Source organism: Amphiura filiformis, chromosome 3 (genome assembly GCF_039555335.1).
Source record: "Amphiura filiformis chromosome 3, Afil_fr2py, whole genome shotgun sequence".
NCBI classification, from domain to species: domain Eukaryota; kingdom Metazoa; phylum Echinodermata; class Ophiuroidea; order Amphilepidida; family Amphiuridae; genus Amphiura; species Amphiura filiformis.
In genome coordinates, this window is record NC_092630.1 from 73,375,992 (window position 1) to 73,397,147 (window position 21,156).

General features: G+C 41.5%; 2 protein-coding genes across 2 annotated transcripts in view; one reads left to right on the top strand and one right to left on the bottom strand.

Moving 5' to 3' along the window:
* The window catches only part of LOC140149099 (cilia- and flagella-associated protein 46-like), a 114,706-nt gene extending 104,267 nt beyond the window's left edge, over positions 1-10,439 (bottom strand). The window contains exons 1-5 of the mRNA XM_072171266.1: positions 10,300-10,439; positions 3,444-3,577; positions 2,383-2,514; positions 1,859-1,923; positions 432-720 (exon numbers count right to left, since the gene is read on the bottom strand). Of these exons, the coding sequence (XP_072027367.1) occupies positions 432-720; positions 1,859-1,923; positions 2,383-2,514; positions 3,444-3,577; positions 10,300-10,348 (669 nt within the window). The 5' untranslated portion in view covers positions 10,349-10,439. The remainder of the gene's footprint in view (positions 1-431; positions 721-1,858; positions 1,924-2,382; positions 2,515-3,443; positions 3,578-10,299) is intronic.
* A 2,114-nt stretch (positions 10,440-12,553) lies between these two features.
* The window catches only part of LOC140149096 (PACRG-like protein), a 33,863-nt gene continuing 25,260 nt past the window's right edge, over positions 12,554-21,156 (top strand). Inside the window, exon 1 of the mRNA XM_072171263.1 lies at positions 12,554-12,943. Coding sequence (XP_072027364.1) covers positions 12,737-12,943 — 207 coding nt within the window. The 5' untranslated portion in view covers positions 12,554-12,736. The remainder of the gene's footprint in view (positions 12,944-21,156) is intronic.

Consider the following 21,156-nt stretch of genomic DNA (forward strand, 5'->3'; position numbering starts at 1 on the left):
TTTAGCTACACAAAATGATTTATTCTTGCATTCCTTTAAAGAGCTTAAAGTATTTCAACCATGCAAAAAGATAATTTAATGCTTTTTAATGATGCTACACAATATCCTAAACTTGTCATTATGCAAGTCACATAAGTTGCATTTGGTCTTTAAGTTTTGACTTAATCAGGAGTTCCTTGTAAAGCGAAATAGCCCAATTTTATCACATTGTGTTTTCTAACTGAAATGGAGGCCCATCACCCATTTATTCTTATTTCAAGATCTGAGTTAAATTGTTTCTGCCATTTTGGATCTCAGCTTTATTTATATTTCTCAAACTGCATTTATGAGAAAAATATGAGCTTTCTTCCGACACCAAAATCTGACGGGATTATGGTAGGGAAAAGGCTGTCAATTGGGGCAATCACTTTTAAGCATGGCACCTTGCTCACCTGTAATCTTAAAACCTGCTTGTATAGCTCAGGTACATGTGCTTTGGTGAATTCAGCAGCAGCTTTGCTGACTTCAGCAGCTTCTTTGATTCTCCCAGCATCAACATGACATTGAACTAAAGCAATCATCAGCTGTGCTCTCCACTCATAGTCTTTGTCATCAATGTCATCTAGAGCTTTGACCACAGTATGGAGGCTGATGGAGAGGTACTGGCGATAGTTTGGTTTCAGGAATGGACGACAGAATTGCCAGTACAGCACCGAGGCATTGTACACTAGAAAGTGGTACCTGAAAAATTAAGAGAAATGTGGACAAGTTATAGACAAGCTAGTATGTGTGTTTGTTTGTTTATAATTATACTGGGGTGTTGGTAGTTGGTAGTGTGCTTTTGTACATACAGTGAATCAGGACACCCACACACACAAGAGATGTACAGTCAGTGGAATCAATGGAATCGCAGTAATCCATGCTTACTGGTGTAGGGTGAATCCTAGTTCCAGTAACTGTAACTCGTCGTACCTAGAGTTACAGTTCACTCTACTGCTATCTATTGCACAAATAAGAAACATCACAATATGTGGGCTCCTTTTGGGCTCTAAGGATGTAGCTGAGGAACTCTCTCAAGGACAGTTTGGGCATGCACTGATGATTTTAATCCCATTGTACCAGGGTTTGGGCGTGCCTGGATGATTTTAATCCAACTGTACTAGTCTATACTCACAAAGTTGAGGTGATTGATCTACATTGATCTCATCTTTTGGGTGAATTCAAAATTTCCTGAGTTGGCAAAACCTGCAATCTTCATGGGAGTAATTTACTTAGTGCAAAAGTGGTCAAAATATTGCTCTGAAAAATGTCTTGATTTTCATGATTGGGATTTATCATATTGAGCAGCATTCTACTTGTGATGTTTCTACACTGTGTAGAGAGGGTCTACAGCATCTCTGAGGTAAAACTGACAAATACAAGGAATATTTCTTGATGCTTGAAGTTTGGATTTCTTAAACGTACAGTGCATCCCTATGTACCGCTGCAAGACTTCAGGTCCGTTGATGTCATTATGTTTATGATAAAGACTGAAGTCTTGCTGGCAGGACTAGGGTGAATCCATGCTGCCAGGGCAAATAAAGGGTCAGTCTGCACTTGGATAGTCATTAGTGAGGCAAATAAAACTCTAACATTTGTGTTCGCAGTTGGGTAGTAAAAGTGATATCCAAGTTGTCCCATGTTTGCTCACAAGGGTGTGTATGGTAATGGTTCTGATTTTTTGCTCTCTTATCTAATATGCATGTCAGTTTACATATGAAATTTCTCTTTCTGTTTAATAGTTTTGGAAGTGTGACACACTCACTAAGATCATGTTTTTAAACACAATAATTGAGTTCATGTATTCAGGTTCTGTTTAAATTTAGATTGAAACTATTACCTTGAATTCTCTTTGGCCAAATTTATTGCCTTCAAAAGATATACCACAGCCTTCTCAAGTTGGTTCTGAAGTGAAAACAATGATAAATACAACATTTTTAAAATCAACATAATATATACTGGTAAAGAAATCACACAATTAGTTGACAGGTTATATTTAAAAAAAAACCTATATGACTTTAATAAGAAGGCAGGGCTATACATGTATGTAGCTCACCCATGCATACAGTGAATATAGAAAATCTATGGGAAAATTACCATTATTGAATTGCAGCATAATGACAAAAATTATGTAACTTTTAAAGCAGTGCTTTGGAATTATTGGCATTTAAGAAAGCATTAACATTACAATGGTTTGTGCATATCATATAATGCTATGAGTCTTATGAGCAATCTCACATTATGTGCAGATTCCAAATAAGTGTGCACTGAATCAAAGTTTACAAACAAACTGCATACACGTAGACAAAGAAACAACTAAACAGAGCAAACAATACTTTATTAACTTTAAAAAATGGTACATACTGGATCCTCAGCCGAGTCTGGAGCTAATAACTGAGCTTGGCATAAGTACGCCCTGCAAAGAAACTGATTTGCTGGAGGTGTTCTCATAAAAAACAGCTTCAAACATTCCTTGGTGATATCGAGGAGGCCAAACTGTAAAAAAGGACAACAAAACAACTTCAACAAATTTTTAATCAGTTCTGAAAAAAACTTCTGATGTTATTATATTTTTCCAATAACCACCCAGAGCACATATCAAAGACCTTATGGATGGACGCTTACTTTATGGCTAGTCTAGGTATTGTTGGTAGAAGCAGCCAAAAAAAACCCATGATTTTCATTATCCAAATCAATATATTATTGAAAAATAACACTTTGATGTTTAGCAAAAGATCATTCTCCAAATCATATACTTTCATGACCTACAAAAGTATATATCTGTGATATTTGAATTCTTCTACATACTTGCTATGAAAAGATCACTACCATTTGCAAGATACTGTATCAGATAGAAGAGATAGAAGAGAAGATCATTGTCGAAGGTTAGCCGAAGGGCTTGCCGACTCAGACCGTACCAAAGATCTTCTTCCTCCATCTAGACAAAGTGCTCATGGTCGCAACCTTCGCAATGCGCATAAATTCACCCAACTGCGGTTCAGAACCTCTCGCTTCCAAAATAGTCCCATACCATACTTTGTGGACCTGCTAAACAAGTAATGTGTAATTTTTCTTTTTATTCATGTGCTCATTGTATCCTGCATGCACAGTGGCCGTGCAATCACCCCCTCTTCTGAAGTGTTTTATGCAATGTGTTTCTTTCCTTTTCTTTTTATTTATTTATATTTAATGATACTATTTTAAAAGTGCAATATTAGTTTCTGTAAATGAAATTTTATACCATTTTATGTGTTTTATAGATGTAATTCTTTAAAAAAATATTTTTGAATGTTTGTTGTTTTTATCTTTGTAAATTTATCATGTAATTTGACCTTCGGGTCACCTTTTGATAATAAAATATGAATATGAAACTATAAATGTACTTTAAAAACTGTAAATTTTCCTAATATTTATTTACAACTAACCTGAAATGCCAACTCTGCACAGAGGACATAAAGGTCTTGACCGAATGGTGGCAGGCCGTCTGCTGCAGGCTTGGTCTCCGCTGCTGTCTTTAGTAAATCATAGGCTTGGTGTAGGAAAGAATCACTGCCTTGAACTGTGTGAAAACCAAGGGATACATTCTAGTAAACAGGTTTGTGTCATACTGCTTTATTCAAGTACAGTCATGATTTCAGTGCATCACTGGGTGTAGCTTCAAAACACAAGGATTCCCTCAAAGGGCTGGCATACACATTAGGGTGGTTCTTAATTTTCAAAAGTCTGAAATACCTTGCTCCCACCCCTTCAAATGGTGATCCTGGATGAAAAACTTATTCTCTGAAATTTTCAGAAATATTGAATATGATTTAGAGGTGGCTCAAGAGCCCTCAATGTGGCCGCGATTTGGCGAAATTTAGTTGCCGGACATTTTTAGCAAGTTTGCAAGGGTCTATTTTCAAAATCATGTGTTTCTTGATACTCAGTCTTTGTAATTGCATTAACAATAACTAGTTTAACATACCAATAGCAAAAGATGTCTTGTATTTACTTCCATTGTGATTATAAACCAGACCAAAATGGCATTTCATGCCACGCACTGCTAAAATACTGCTCGTCAGCCTTTTTGAGCAATTATGAGGGCCACTAGTTTAAAAAAAGAGAATATCATGATGCTCAAAACTTTGTAATTGCATTAACATTAACTACTTAAACATATAAATAACATAAAATATCTTGTATTGTCATTCATTATTGTTTTAAACTTAACCAAATATAGTACTTTCTGACATGAATACCCCGAAAATACTGTGTATCGGCCATTTTGGGCAATTTTATAAGGGTCTATTTTCAAAACACAGTGTCTCTTGGTACTGAATCTTTGTGATTGCATTAACATTAAGTAGTTTAACACATATATAGCATTAGATACCTTGTTTTTACTTCCATTATTGTTTTAAAATCAACCAAATATGGTACATTGTGCCGTTTGACCCCGAAATACTGTGTGTCAATCGGCCATTTCGAGCAATTTTACAAGGGTCTACTTTCAAAACACAGTGTCTCCTGATACTAAATCTTTGTATTTGCATTTACAGTAACTAGTTGAACACATATTATAGTACTAGATGTCTTGTATTTACTTCCATTATTGTTTTAAGATCAACCAAATATGATTCTTTGTGCCATGGCCCAAAAACTGTTTGTCAGTAATAGCCATTTTGAGCTAGCTTTATACATAATGGGGCCTATTTTCAAAACAGAGTGTCTCTTGATAATAAATCTTTGTAATTGCATTAGCAGCAACTTGTTCAACATATTTATAACAAAAGATTCCCCTTAGTTGCTTTCATTAAACTAAGAATCTGCCAAGGTTGACTACATGTAGCAAACTGGTGCCGATGCTCAGATACAACTTGAAGCAGGAACTGCAGCTGGACTTCATTGTCAGATTGTGTGCTATGTGTTTGTAAAAACATGATGGTTGTCTTCATAAGCCTGCAATTAGCTGGATATCATTATGTGGAGCACAGGCTGCTAGGGGTGCAGTGAACCATGCTTAGAGCCACAGAAAATAGGAAAAACTCCTGAATGCCTTTCTCCTCATACAAAAAAGTGTGTCAGTTTGAATTTTTGCCCTTGGAACATCCAATGAGTAAAATGATCTTGGCCATCGAATGTGCGTGATTCAAGGGACCCGGTTTCATGAAGTGAGTATCATGAGGGGGAAAGCCTCCAAGGAACATGATAGAGAGCTCAAGTAACTCGCGGTGATGAGGGGTAATAACCTTTGTAAGCATGGTAAGAGGGGAATGACAATAAAAAAGCTCTCCAGTGCCTAGAACTTTACCTGTAAACATACAACCTATCTATCGCAACGACCACAACAATTAATAAATTTAGAATTAGAATAAAACTGCAATGGCAGTCAATACAACTTTACAAGGCATATTTTGTTAAAAACTATGTGGAACTGTTTCTCTCAATGCAATTACAAACATTTAATATCAAGAGACACTCTGTTTTGAAAATAGGCCCATAGTGTAATTGTAAAGTGCTCAAAATGGCCAACTGACACGCAATGTCACAAAGTACATGTACCACATTTGAAAACAATAATGGAAGTAAATACAAGACATCTATAATATGTGTTCAACTAGTTACTGTAAATGCAAATACACAGATTTAGTATCAGGAGACGCTGTGTTTTGAAAATAGACCCTTGTAAAATTGCACAAAATGGCCGACTGAGCTGACACACATTATTTCGGGGTCAAATGGCACAAAGTACCATATTTGGTTTATCATAAAACAATAATGGCAGTAATAACAAGACATCTAGAGCTATATAATGTGTAAAACTACTTATTGTTAATGCAATTACAAAGATTCAGTACCAAGAGACACTGCGTTTTGAAAATAGACCCTTGTAAAATTGCCCAAAATGGCCGATACATAGTATTTTTGTGGTATTCATGTCACAAAGTACTATATTTGGTTGAGTTTAAAACAATAATGAATGACAATACAAGATATTTTTTGTTATTTATATGTTTAAGTAGTTAATGTTAATGCAATTACAAAGTTTTAAGCATCATGATATTCTCTTTTTTAAAACTAGTGGCCCTCAAAATTGCCCAAAAAAGGCTGACGGGCAGTATTTTAGCATTGCGTGGCACGAAATGCCATTTTTGGTCTGGTTTATAATCACAATGGATGTAAATACAAGACATCTTTTGCTATTTGTATGTTAAACTAGTTATTGTTAATGCAATTACAAAGACTGGGTATCAAGAAACACTTTATTTTGAAAATAGACCCTTGTAAACTTGCTCAAAAATGTCCGACAACTAAAATTTGGCGAAGTCGCGGCTACATTGCGGCCTCTTGAGCTACCTCTAAATCATATTCAATATTTCTGAAAATTTCAGAGAATAAGTTTTTCATCCAGGATCACCATTTGAAGGGGTGGGAGCAAGGTATTTCAGACTTTTGAAAATTAAGAACCACCCTAATACACATGAACATGTTTAAAGATGTGATCATATGTCGTGAATTGGTACATCCAATAGTAGGTAATGGGGATACGCATCCTGTGCACAAGAAAAAATAAACACAATGGGGAATGATTGTTGAAACTGAATATATTTTAAGAAAGAATGAACAGTTTACCAATCCAAAGTGTTACAATTAAACATGACAACAAATAAACACAAATCCCAACCGGCACACAATCCAACACAATGCCGCCATTGGAATCGAACCCACGACCTTCCGATCTCTAGATGGAGAGGTACTGGCTCCCAGCTCCCACTGATAAACCGTGGTTAAAACTGGGTCTAATGTAAGCAGTCATGGTATACCGGTACAATACACATAAAGAAATTTGTGTTTACAGGGTCAGAATTTCGGCGAGAATCTGCGAATCGATTCTCGTAAACAGATTTGTGTGAATCAAAGTTGATTCTCGCAAACTTTTGTAGTTTACACAGAATTTGATTTGCAAGAATCAAATGATTAAAATATTCATGAAACCGACCACATGGACCGGTGGACCGGAGGGACTGAGAAATGCGACATTTTCGATGTTTGTACCGGGGAATTTCAGACACGGAGACTTCTACAAATTCGTCCAAAGGTAACTAAAGGGTTGGGTGGGATTGCATTTTTAACTTCTTCTTCTTCTTCTTCCTTATAAGTGCCTCCCTCATATGTATGAGTATTATCGCACTGCGTACTGGACAAGCTGTACTTATTTTTTACTCTGGAACCTAGAGTAGATGAGTGTATTTTGAAGTACAGTCAACAGTACCGGGATGATCCCCTGCTCTTTTCGAACAGCCTGTGACGTTCTTTAATGTGCACACTACATTAATGTGAGAAAATATGCATGTACACGGGACTGACAGCTTAAAGTGCCCTCCGAAGCACTAAACAAGTAGAGTTAAGTGCCTTGCTCAAGGACACAAAGAGCCAGCCGAGCTCAGGCGGACCTGGGATTCGAACCCTTGACCCTGATTCACAGTCCAACGCCTTAACCGCTAGGCCACGCTCTCCTCTTAACTATCACTAAATATTTCGGAATTGAGGTCTACTAAAAAGTAGACCATTTCGGGGACTGTAATTGGTGTAGATGTCAAATGAACAGTGAGCGATAAGTGACCAACTTCGCTTTCAGCACAAGTATTGGGCCTTGCTCAGTCATGTCAGTGTGCACAATCAAACTTCTTACCAAGTTAAAATTATGCAAATTTCCTAGCACTGCCCAACGCACCCACTGCATGACACCACGTGCACAAAACTGACGAATCGTGTGCGTAAGATCGGTGAAATTTTTGTAAAATTTGGTAAAAAACACCTCGTGCATATTGTCCGTCTCCATAGAAAAAGTCAGAAAAAATATACCATGTCCAACAAAAAATTATAACCAAAATTACAGATAAATGAAATTTGAGTATCTTCAGTCATCGAAATTTTTGCTCGTTTTGACACCAGAAAAAAGTCCATTTTCAAACGGCAATATTTTCCGAACGGAACCATTGATTTTCATTCTGTTTTCGCCAGGGCAGAGCAGCCATCTTGATTATTACAAAATCAATGAATATGCATATCTCTGAGCCCGGTAAGGTCATAAATTCATTCATAAAACCATGCCGGGTTAATTGCAATGATTCTGATCGGCCGAATAAGACCACGACCACGTGTTTGTGACGTGTTGGGTTCATGAATATTTAATGAGCAGCGCGCTGCTGCACAATCAAACTTCTTACCAAGTTAAAATTATGCAAATTTCCTAGCACTGCCCCACGCACCCACTGCATGACATCACGTGCACAGAACTGACGAATCGTAATGCGTATGATCGGGAAATTTTTGTAAAATTTGGTAAAAACAGCTCGTGCATATTGTCCGTCTCCGTTGTAAAACTGGGTCCTCCGTAGTAAAATCCATCATGACCACTTGAAATAAGCTTCCAGCCAAGTCAGAAAAAATATTTCATGTCCAACAAAAAATTATAACCAAAATTACAGATAAATGAAATTTGAGTATCTTCAGTCATCGAAAATTTTGCTCGTTTGACGCCAGAAACGGCAATATTTTCCGAACGGAACCATTGATTTTCATTCTGTTTTCGCCAGAGCCGAGCAGCCATCTTGAATTTTACAAAATCAATGAATATGCATATGTTTGAGCCCAGTAAGGTCAAAAATTCATTCATAAAACCATGTCGGGTCAATTGCAACGATTCTGATCGGCCGAATAAGACCACGTGTTTGTGACGTGTTGGGCTCATGAATATTTAATGAGCGGCGTGCTCCTGCCTGACACGATAAAAAAAAGATACAGGGGATCACCAAAAGTCCGATGCTATGCACTTTGCATGCTTAGTGGTGCCTGGCGTGCTAACTGGCTCCTTTAATTCTAACTTCGTACAGCGTGAAGGGGGGTAGTTCGTTCGTGTGCTGCCTGACACAGTAAAAAAAGACAATGGGGATCACCAAAGTCCGATGCTATGCACTTTGCATGCTTAGTAGTGCCTGGCGTGCTAAATGGATCCTTTATTTCTAACTTTGTACAGCGTGAATGGGTGAAGTTCGTTCGTGGTGTGCGGTCACATACCTTCTGAACCTTCTGAAGTTGTAGTCAGCAGGGCGAAAACCGCAAATCGCTAACTATTTGGTGACCTGCAAGCTAGAGGTTTTTCTTGAATATATCTAAAGATGGGGCTGATATAGTGGTTTGAGTGAGGGAATTCCATGCCCTTCCAGTTCTTGGGAAAAATGAGTTTTTATAGACGCCCTTCTTGATGAATGGAATTTCAACATGTAGGTGGTGGTTTCTTCTCAAACCCGCAGCAGAAGAAGTTTGAATATAGGCTTCTTTGTTGATTCCGACCAACTCATTTTGGATTTTGTAAAACATAGCTAAACGATTTCTCTCCCTTCTGACAGCTAGAGTGTCCCATCCGAGATCTTCCAGCATCTGAGTGACACTACTTTCTCTTTGGTAATCCCCTGTGCAAAATCTTGCAGCTTTTCTCTGCACACTTTCAATCTTCTTTATGAGTCCCGCCTGTATGGGTCCCATGCACACGCAGCATACTCTAAGACTGGACGCACTAACGTTAGATATGCAGTAGACTTCACTTCCCTGGACAAAACCACAAGTTTCTCCTCAGGAAACCCAGAGTCCGGTTTGCTTTGTTAACTGTGTTTGTAACATGTTCTCCCCAGTTCAGCTTATTATCCAGCTGCACCCCTAAGTAAGGATTTGAGTTTGGCTGCTGTAAAACTTGCCCACAGAAAATATAGTCTCTGTGTGGAGGGTTTCTCTTCAAAGAAATTTCCACAAATTTTAATTAAAGGAAGTGTCCGGCAATCACAACATTAGGTCTTATTTGTAAGAAAAATAATTATCAAGCACGAATCACATAATTTTATTTCAATCAAACTCATATTAACCATAAAAGCGAATAAAACAGCCGTCTCTCAACACGCGATATTCAAAATTCCAGCGCCCGAAATGTTCTAGAGCAGTGACGTCATGGTTATTTGTGCTCATTTGTCGACAGACTTCATTGAACTATTTGGACGTCACTGCTCTAGCCAATTTCGGCGCGGGAATTTTGAATATCGCGTGTTGAGAGATGGCTGTTTTTATTCGTTTTTATGGTTAATATGAGTTCGTTTGAAATAAAACCATGTGATTCGTGCTTGATAATTATTTTTCTAACATATAAGGCTTAATGTTGTGATTACCGGACACTTCCTTTAAGCTTACTCAATGGACTTCTACACTACAAATATAGCCGATTACATGCCAGTATCAATGACGACTTACCTCCATATTGTTCAGCAGCAACAAGTAGTTGCCTAATGTTGTTATCCATAGTGCAATTTTAGACAATTACGGACATTTGACAAGTTAAAATCATTGTTTATCACGATATTTTGGTATTGACTTTTTTCGTATCGTCAATCGTCTGCAGTGTTGCCAAAACTTTTCAGCTTCAAGGCGCGGCGCATTGACTCGCCAGGCCGCGGTAAAGGATTCTCAAGTAGCCCAATTTTCTAAGCTTCCAAAAAAGCGCCCAATACCGGATATTTGGGCGGATTTACCCGAATTTAGAACGCAAAACACCCAATTGGGCGGAAAAACACTTGACTTTGAGACTTCCGGTAGTTACTGGGAAGTTACTGACCGATCAATAAATGGTCACAAAACCCATTGTAATTTCAATTTGGAGCTTCAGAGACTCAAAACCTTAATAAATCGGCTAAATTGAAAGGAAAATACATCAAATTAGTGCCGCGGCCTGAGACTGTCAAAAGTAGCCCAATTTTAGACAAGTAGCGGCATGCTTTTTTGAGTAGCGGCAAGTGATCGCCAAGTAGCCCAATTGTGCGCCTAAGGCGCGGCGTTGGCATCACTGATCGTCTGCCGCACACGGTGTTGCCGTTTCAATTTTGACGTACACGGGTTTTTTTTCGCTAATTTTAACTCTTGTAAATCTCTAAAGCTAATCCGGTGATGAAAAAAGTGGGTCATGATTGGGTGGCATTGAAAAAAAGGGGTCATTGGGTGTAAGCTGACTCATTGGGCGGCAGATTTGCTTTAAAAAAATGGGGTCTATTGATAGGCACATGACGCATACTATCGGGAGTGCCCCCGGCCCCCCGGGTATCTGTTTACTGTTAAGTTATGTCATTTCACTCATTTTTTCATGCAAATGTTTGCTTTAATTTATGCGTATCTTGTATCTATATTATTATTATTATTATTATTATGCACTTTAATATAAGCAGGAAAGAAGAACACATTGTGCTTGGACTGTTTAATCTATTTCTTCTTTCCTGGATTGTCATTTAAATTGCTTTTAATGTTTTTTCATGTTTGTAATTTATGGCAATTGAAATAAATATTATTATTATTATTATTATGAATATCTGTGGGATTATACTGGGAGAGTCGGTCCCAGCCAATTTGTGCTCCTTCGTCACCCGTTTGTGACGGTACAGAGGAACACAAACCGGCTGGGACCGAGACAATCTGTGGGATTGCTTTGGCTTTTATGACCCTATATTTTTAACTTCTCACCGAATAGGCCTACCAACAATATGCTCTCAACCACTGAGCTGATTGACCAATTTTGGGTGATTTGAAGTTTTGTTCTCACCAAATGCCTGAATAGTAAAAAGACCACCCCCTATGATCCAAAAACTGTTGATTTCAAACTATTAGCCTCGAATGAAGGTATGTTCTGCTATTTGATGAACCTGTCACATTCCAGCGACTGAGCGACATAGGGGTGCCCCCCCCCCCCAATTGATTGCAAACTGAAAATCCCATAGGAAAATTGCCAAAAACGGACTGTGCCCCCCTCCCAATCAGACCCGGTGCTCCCCCAATCATGGTCGTGCCCCCAATATGATGACCCCGGATGATGACCCACTCTCACACGCCACATCAACCTGTTCCCAAAGGCTGTGCTCATTGAAATTTGTATTATGTATGTAATGTTACCCTCATTTGGCCCCAGGTTTTCAAGTTTTTTCTTACTCATTTTTTAGGCCTATCTAACTTAGGGGCTGTGCAATAATAATGGTCCCGGGGGAGGGGTAAAATCAGCCCGCCCCCCTCTTGGCCTGAAAAATTGCTTGCCTCGGGCCCCTCCACCTCGACCCGCAAAAAATCTTTGCCTCCCGCCTTTAAAGATGCCAAATTTTTTGGATCCCAATTTGCAAACCTTAAATGGTGTAGATATATGTTGTGAGCGCAGCGAGCAGGAAAATTTGCATATTAAAGCGTTTCCGTACTCTTTTCCAAAGGCGCCACCTGAATGTGTGCCAAAAATTGCTTGCCCCACGCCCTCTCGGCTTGTAAAATTGCTTGCCCTCCCCATTCGGCTCGCCAAAATTCCCCCACCCCCAATTTGACCCTCCCCTCTGCTCCCCCAAAAAAAAATCAGGGCTCATAAATTTTTTTCGCAAACTCTAAACTCCGTAAAAACAAGTACAAAACTTTCAAAACGGCAACCGACACTCTCCTAGCAACACAGAACGCCGGCCGGCTGTTCACCCGGAAGTAAATAATTGATTGATTCTTGACAAGACGTGCAGCACAGGTTGTTGTTTTATGCGTGATCAGTATTTTTCACGGAAGTTTGTTGAAGAAATTTGGTGTTGTTGAGGAGATCAAAGAATTTATTAACATTCTTAGATTAAATATCTATCAAGTCTCAGATTTTGAATGGAGTAACCTTTTGTTTTATCGCAAAATGACGTCTTCTTTTGGCCGTCCTCCCCCACGTACTGGTGTCCGTGCAGTGCAGTCGCAAAGAGGGGCAAAGCCAAGTAAACCTACGGGACAGTTGCGGGCATCGAAGTCTGCGGAATCAGGCCTAGCAAGTGCCAGCGGCGGTAAAGGATTGACACCGCGCGGTAGCAGGCCATCTGACCGACTGAATCCGAAAACAATTGATCCCGTAAGTAACCAAAGCAAAGCCTATCTTTCAATATCAAATCAGATAATTATTTTTTACTTTTACTTTTAAGTTGAGATTTTTATATCACTGCAAACCTCTGGCTAGTGGCTACATAATGTTTATGTACAAAAAATTTCTTGCAGATTATTAAACTTGTTTAGCAAAGATATCGTGAAAATGGTGAAATTTGAATTTCGTTCTGGTATTATAACACATTGTCCCAGAGCAGTGTAATACACATAAATCATGCATAATTCGCAAACTCAAAATCGGAATCAACTAAAAATTTGGGAATAAGTTTTTTCGTGGCTATCTACTGAAAAATGTCATAAAAATAGGATGCTAGGATCATGAAATACTCCTTTAAAGGCCAACTTATATATCGTCCGGACTTTTTCAAAAATCGATGAGGACTTACTAAGTTCTTATTATTTGTTATGTAATTTTTGCTGAACCATGAAATGGTATCAGCCTATATGAGTGAATGTTACTAGCTTACTTACTAGCTTACTTACTAGCTTACTGACTAACCATTTGGTCTTAAATGGACATATCTCTAAATGCCACGAAGGTATGACCCCATGAGTGGTGTCATATGAAAGAGGAAAACATAAAGAATATAATCAAAATATTTCCAAACGTCAGAGGTCATCCTGGGGTCACAGGGGTCAAAAAGGTCATTTTAACCGAAAATGCTCCGATTGAGCTCAAATTTAAATGCAATGATCCTTATGACATTCTAAACATTTAAAAAATATTTTAAAATTCATTTAAGGTCATTAAGGGGTCATAAAGGGGTCAAAGGTCAAGTTTTCCAAAATGCTCCAATTGAGCTGAAATTTAAACGCAATGATCCTTATGACATTCTAAACATGTTTAAAATATTTTGAAATTCATGGAAGGTCATTAAGGGGCAATAAAGGGGTCAAATGTCAAGTTTTCCAAATGCTTCAATTGAGCTGAAATTTAAATGCAATGATGACAGTGGTATAGGCCTACCACAATAAACTGCCGAAGCCACATGGTTCAGCTATGGTGCGGTTATCGCTCTAGTTTTACCATTCATGTTAAAATGCAAAGTGTTTGTCAACACATCATGCCACCTAATATTTTTGTTATTTCCTCAAAGCCCTACCCAGCCCTAGCTTGAAGAAAGTGTTTGCAATTTGTTTATAAGGCAAAAAAAAAGGTTTGTCTCAAAGCTTCCAGAAAAATTCGGCGAAAATCAAGACTTTTTTCCTCAAAATACCATAAAAATACCAAGTCGGGAACTAAAAATCCTGATCCTGTAATCTGGGGAATTGGAAATGGTAGAAACAACAGGATAATGAGGCATGTAATGCCTGCTACAGTGGTTCCATGTAGGGTTGGGGAATGTCCTTAAATCCCAGCCTTTTAAAAATACAATTGGTCCCCGGAATTGGGAGGAGAGAAGAACTTGAATAGTGCATATAACTTCTTCATTTTTCAAGTTGAATGGCTACTTCTTACTTCCATTGCATCCCGGCCCCCCAACTCAACACAAAAATTGACAACCATGAGAGTTACCAAATAGCACGAAAAAGGGGTAATTTTTTTACCAGTAGCGAGGACCGCGAAATTGGGAAAATAGGGGGTATTTAATTTGGACAGTCCGCGAAATTTGACCGTGACATCAGCAAAATAGGGGGTATTTAATTTGCACTGTCAACAAAATTTGGATAAAAGGGGTACTTGGGAAAATCCGGTAATTTTATGTCAATATTTAGTGTCACTGAAAAGGGTACGTGTTTGAAATTCTAGTCATTGAAAAGGGGTGTTGGAAATTCTAGTCATTGAAAACCACAAAACGAGGGTTGTTTTTGGCCAAATTTTGTCCTCAATTTTGCATGAAAAGGGGGGGGTAAATTTAATGAAAAATCATTGCAAAGGGGGTCTTTATAAGATTTGGTAACTCTCATGGTTGCCAACTTTTGCATTGAGCTGGGGGGCCGGGCATTGTATGTGGTAGGTACACATTACACATGAGGATTGGAAATACAATGTTTGTTTGTCAAAATGTCGACCAAATTGCTTCGTTTGTTGATTTCTCCCACATGCTTTAATGGATTTCAATGGAATATGGCACATTGGCACAATGACCCTTGACATTGACATGTGTGATGTCAACAAGTGTGAGGTCAAAGGTCATCTAGGGTTCACTTAGAGGTCATTCTGCAAATATGTTTTTTTTTAAGAAACAGACACTACACATCTTTCTGTATCAAAGCCTTCTTGTTCCCAATATTAAGCTGCTTTATTTATTTCAATTTGCTGTTTTGTTTGTGCCCTTTCAAATGTTTTGTTTTCCATCTGGATTCTTGGCACCGTGGTCTTTATGAAATGGCACCCTATAAATGCCTTATGTAAACACAACCAAAAAAGAAAGTCTCCAGTAGTTCCATCCCCATTTAATCAGATTCTGATGAGTTCATGGCAAAATAATTTATATAATTATTTTCTATACACCCTCCTTCAAAGATTGATACCAAATTTGATATCAAAAGTTTAATCATCGTGAGCATGGGAACCTTTCTTTGGAAATTCGTGCAATTTTAAAAATGACATAGGAAGTTGTATCACGCGGGAGCTAGCGTGTGTGCCAAGAATTACGTCGCCTTTATAGGCCGGCAGGTGACTGCGGGAATTTCAAATGGGGTATAACATGTCGGGTTGTATGTGTAGCTGTTACACACATTTCGACGTTGTTGTAAAGTTCTTTACCGGGAGATTAATTGAGTTCAAGTTCTAAACAGTTTGCGCAGACTTCAAAACAAGTAATGAGACAAATTTTTTTCAATACGTTTTCTTGTAAGCATCATCAACATAAAATTATCAGCATTCACACAACATTATCTGCAATGGCTTCTTTTACGACATTATAAAAAAGTATTTTTTTACATCTACACATCAACACGCATCTGAGAAGTCTAAATTCATTGTCATTAAAGGTTTACCCATGCATGTCAAAATGCAAATCAAATACCCGCTCTTTTTTAATTGTGCGCAGGCAAGCATGGCAAGTGTACAATGATTCCTGTACGGGTTGCTTCGGGCCACATAATACGCTGATACCATGCATTGACCTTTGCGTGGTCAATTCGTAATTTGTCATTTTTAAAATTGCACGAATTTCCAAACAACGGTTCCTTTGCTCATGATGATTAAACTTTTGATATCAAATTTGGTATCAATCTTCGAAGGAAAGGGTATAGAAAATTATTATATAAATTATTTTGCCATAAACTCATCAGAATCTGATTAAATGGGGATGGAACTACTGGAGACTTTCTTTTTTGGTTGTGTTTATGTAAGTATGTATGTAAAAGTCATCTAGGATCGCTTTAGGTCATGTTGCTGATATGATATGTTCTTGATTTTGATTTAAACTTTTGATCCAAACACAAAGAAATAATTCCTACCTCGGAGTTTTCAGATGGTACTCCATCTTTCATCAGCGAGTGAGTGGCTGTATCAGGTCGCAATTTTCTTGACCTTTGACCTGATAACAGACTCGTAGACTCCTGAAGTTTGAACCGGCCCCTGTCTTTGTTGAGTTGGTTGGCTTTGATGTGAACTGCTTCTTTGACTCCACGTTGGAACCACCTACTGTCTCTGTCGAGTATGCGGACTTTATCCAAGTCAACAAAATGTTAAAATGATATGTTCTTTTTTTAAGATCCACAAAAGCCCAAGAAACTGTGTTTGCTACTAATGCAAATAGATTGATTCTATATCATTGGTTGACTTCCGGGTTTGTTACATGATCATGCTTATAACACACCGTCCCTCCAGCAATACGGCATTTGAAAGTAGCGTCACTCATTGAGCTACCCTTGGCTGTTTTTGTTTACATTTAATTACAAATTCTTCAAATACATACATGAAAGAATGAAAAATAGGGATGGCAGTTCCAGATAGGTCATTCAAAGATACCTAAAAGCCATGATTTCTCTGTGTTACAAAATTAAAAATCTGTGTTACAAAATAAATTGGATGATTCCGTGTTTTAAAAGTGTAGACTCAGTACACCGGTCGATCTTACCGTTTCCGATGTTGATTAAGATACTTCTTGCATCGATCCCGAGATGCGGAAAAAACCAATAGTCATTTTGTCCCACATAAATGAATAAATAACAAAACCCCGATCCCCGAGTGGACTCACCCATTCGGTGACGTCACACACGATAATCACCCTTATCCTCCTTGGTTTCTAGATGAGATAGGCGTGTGGATTTTTCTTTTTACCAACGCTAAGTATCATTACTGAACCAAAGGATCGAGATATACAGTTTGTTTGTTACACTGAGGTAAAAACCAACCAGTATAGTCGCTAGGGAGATAGTTTTGACGACATTTTTCGGCTAGAAAAGTGACAAAAACGATCCAAAAACTTAGCTTGTATGTGTGTTTCCGTTCATATACGGGACACACGTTTTCAAATGGCCGCCCTTAGGACGCCATTTTATTTTTGTTCTCACGTAAAACAACTATAACAGACTAGTAAGTTACAATAGATGTTTGTACAGTACTGTGTATACATGTATGGTGAGTGATTATCGCTATGTTTATGGTGTGCTCTATCGTTATATCTTTCAGTGCGCGTCTGATGGCGCTTGAGTTACTGCTAAGAGTTCGGTGGGTTTCGAAGGACCAGCCTGACAAATCTTCCCAAAAGGTTTTCAGTTTTTCATCCCTTTGTATATATATTTTTATATCATACCACTACATCAGCGTCAGCCACTGTGCGTGTGGGTCTGTTTATTGGGCTTGAGCTTGTGTTCGGGGGTAGTGCTGTACGCTCCCGATTACTACAATGTCTAGGCCTTGTCAATCATGCCCTTCCCTTGTACCAGAGTGGGACCCGCATCCACTCTGCTACTCCCACAGGGATTGCTCTAAATCAAATAAGTGTGCTTCCTTTTGCATAGGCTTATCGGACATCCACTTGAGGATTTAGAAAGTAGCGCTCGTTTAGGTCTTGACACAGACAGAAGGCGAAGACTAAGAAACAGAAGCCTACAGGTAAGATTGATATGGTAGGTACTAGCGAGGCAGGCAAGGGCCACGCTAAGGTAACCTCTGGGGCTCCGGTCCCGGGCAAGCAGCGGACCCTCCGGGGACTGCTAGCGAGCCCGAAGGCCAAGCAGCCAGCGAAAGCACTGACTTTACGTCTAAGCTAGTAGCAGGCAGCAGGGCGGTACTTGCCCTAACAGGCGAGTACCAGTCTACCAGTGAGATCTCTAGCGAGCTTCTTGCAGGTGGACACCCGTCTATTGCTGGCGAACGGCGGGTCTAGCACCAGCTGAAGTAGCCGGCGACGGACAGTATGCCAAGGGTACCCGGGCTTGCCTGGGTTGAATCCTAGCATACAGCGTGCAGCGGACTTGCCTCGGCCGGTCTGTAGCACGCAGCGTGCCAGTGGAACCCGGGCTTGCCTGGGTTGATCCACAACGCCTTTTCGTTCCCGCAAGGGTCGAATGAAAACGTGCATGGGTTTAGCAGAGGCGATACCGGGCTAACGCTTCAGGTGTAGTCTTAGCAGAACCAACTGGGGTTGTCACACGGCAGCGTTCCATGGTGGGACCGCCGAGTGATTCCCTGGGCCTTGGAATGGCTGCCGGCTGCCCTCCGGGACTGGCTAGCGGCTATCCCGGGGTTGGGCTCGCAGTCTCTCACGGGACAGCGACCCAAGTGCAAACAGTGGCAGCTACCGAGACGAGCTACGGCTTGACTTCAGTGGTAGCCACTATGCACGCGCCCATAGCTGCCGTGAGTGGTCCGCCACACACAGCGACCTTGGCGAGGCTCAAGAGGTTAGGGTAGGTAGTTTGAACAGCCTGGCTGATCAACAACCCACTTATGTCCTCGAGAGCCAGCAGAGCGTGGGTGATCCATTACAGTCAATGGGTCAATTACCCTCTTATGATCGATCACTATCTATTCAGCGGAGCATGGCTCCATTGATTGATACTGCCTATTCAGGTAGCGAGGTGACTGATCGAGGGTATACACGCAGCTCAGCTACCCGTGATACTAGGCAAGCTCCTTTTAGCCAAGGGACAGCCAGTATAGCGGGGTACCCATACCTGCGGCTTGATCCTCTAGCGGGGAGCTGTGAGGCATGGGTACAGTGGTGCAGCCGGGAGCCCTACCGGGCACCTCGCTACAACCACGCAGGTACCGCAGTACTCGTCCTGGTTACCACAGTCTCTGTGGCAACAGGGGGAGGCGGTACTGGTACTGCCGTTCCATGGGGTTTCCCTGGTGGCGGATCCTTTCAGGGTCAGCTACCAACAGGGTATGCCCGTGGTATCCGCCGCAGGGTGGTTTCTTCCACGGTCTTCCACCGTGGCAAGTGCCGCCTAGCGTTGGGCAAGCAGTACCACCAGTTGTTACCCACCCCGGGCGGCGACTGGCTAACCCTGATACAGCTCACGGTAGGCCGCACACTGCTATGGCTAGGGCGACAGCAGCGAGGCGTCGCGGATCCCGGGTGCTATAGCTAGCATCTCGGGGTCTAGCGGGAGTACTCCCTCTTCTGCTGGTGTTCAGTTGGCTAGCCACACGGTGACGACACCTCACTGTCCACCTTCAGATGCCCGTCGTCAGATCTCTTCCTCATCAGAGAGTGAGTCAGAGTCTGAAGGCGAGGAAAGGAGTCGGAAGATGAAACCAGTAGCGACTCACAGTCTGTTGAGACTGTGCAGCTAGCTTCAGGTATCCTTCCCCGCTTCCCGTGAGGAACTCGCTAGCAATGGTCTGCCTCACGGACACCGCTGAGGTGATGAGCCGTGTGGCCCAAGGTTTGGGCCTGGCTTTCTCTCAGGAGGAGTCCGTTCAGGAGGACCAGGGCATCTTTCAGTAGGATGCCCAGCTAAGCGCGTCCACACAAGGGTCGCCCTTGCACTTGCATTCCCGGCGGACCTCAAGGGTAGGTTTAAATGGGGCTGTCAGGCTCGCTGGAGCTTCGGCCGGCGTGCTTGCACGCTTCCACTGCGTGTTTCGCAGGAGGACTCTGAAACCTACCTCAGGGTCCCTGACATGGATCCAGAGCGTTGCCAGCGCCTGCCGCTGGCGGCCAAAGGCGCCTGCAGGTCGATTCTCCCCAGTGGGAGGAGGAGCTAAAGCTCAGCGATAAGCGAGCACGCTCGCTTATCAGAGTCGCTAGCGTCGCTACCACGCTTGCCGTGCACCTCGGTAGGAAGGTAGCGAAACGACCACGAGGCAACGTCGGAACTCTTCCGCGAGGTTAATCTGTTAGCGGTGCTAACAGCTAACCTCAACGAGAGTTCTATGGGCCTAGCCCATAGGATGTCATCTCGCCGCCGGAGAATGCCTGTCTGTCCCTCCAGTCAACTTCGGCTCCGACTTTGCTGATGCAATGAAGAAGTCAGACTCGGTGGGACAGGGGCTACTCTTTGGACAGGCCTTTTGCGCTACGGTTGAGGACCGGGCAAAGAAGGCCACCAATGAGAGCACTCTGAAGAAGTCGGAGGCTGCCCTGACCAAGGGAAGGGCAGTAAAGGCGAAAGAAGCACAAGAAGAAGAAGTCTTCTAAGCGTTCTTCAGCGCCAGCTCCGGCTTCAGCAGGGCGCGCACCACAGACTACACCCGAGCCGAGGCTACTCCAGCACCTCCCAAAAAACTGGGAAGCGCAAGAGTAGTGCTGGACCGTATGGCAAGCCCCTAAGAAGAGCCGTTCTTCTAAGGGTGGCAAACCAGATCGGTCCTGAGGGCACGGCGGGCGACAGTCCATGCCGGCAGGCCTTGGACTTCCACAGGGATTCCCCTGTGGGCGGCCGCTGTGCATTACGCCCAGAGATGGCATGCCATCTCACCGGCGCCTGGGTATTGTCAGTGGTCAGTGGGGTTACAGGCTGGAATTTACCAGCCACCCTCGTCGTGCGCCTGCACGATTCAGAGGTCCACGCAGTAGTGCCGCCAGACGGCCCCCAGCGTCGGGCACTACTGTCAGAGGTCACTCAGCTTCTCACGAAGCAAGCGATTGTCCCGGTCTACCCCCCTTTCACCAGGGGGTTTTGGAGCACTTTTTTTCTGGCTCCAAAGAAGACCGGCGACTGGAGGCCCATTCTGAACCTCAAGCCGTTGAACGAGTTCATCAGGCCCAAGAGGTTCAGAATGGAGACTCTCGCTTCGGTGCTAGCCTGCCCCATCAAGGGTATGTGGGCGGC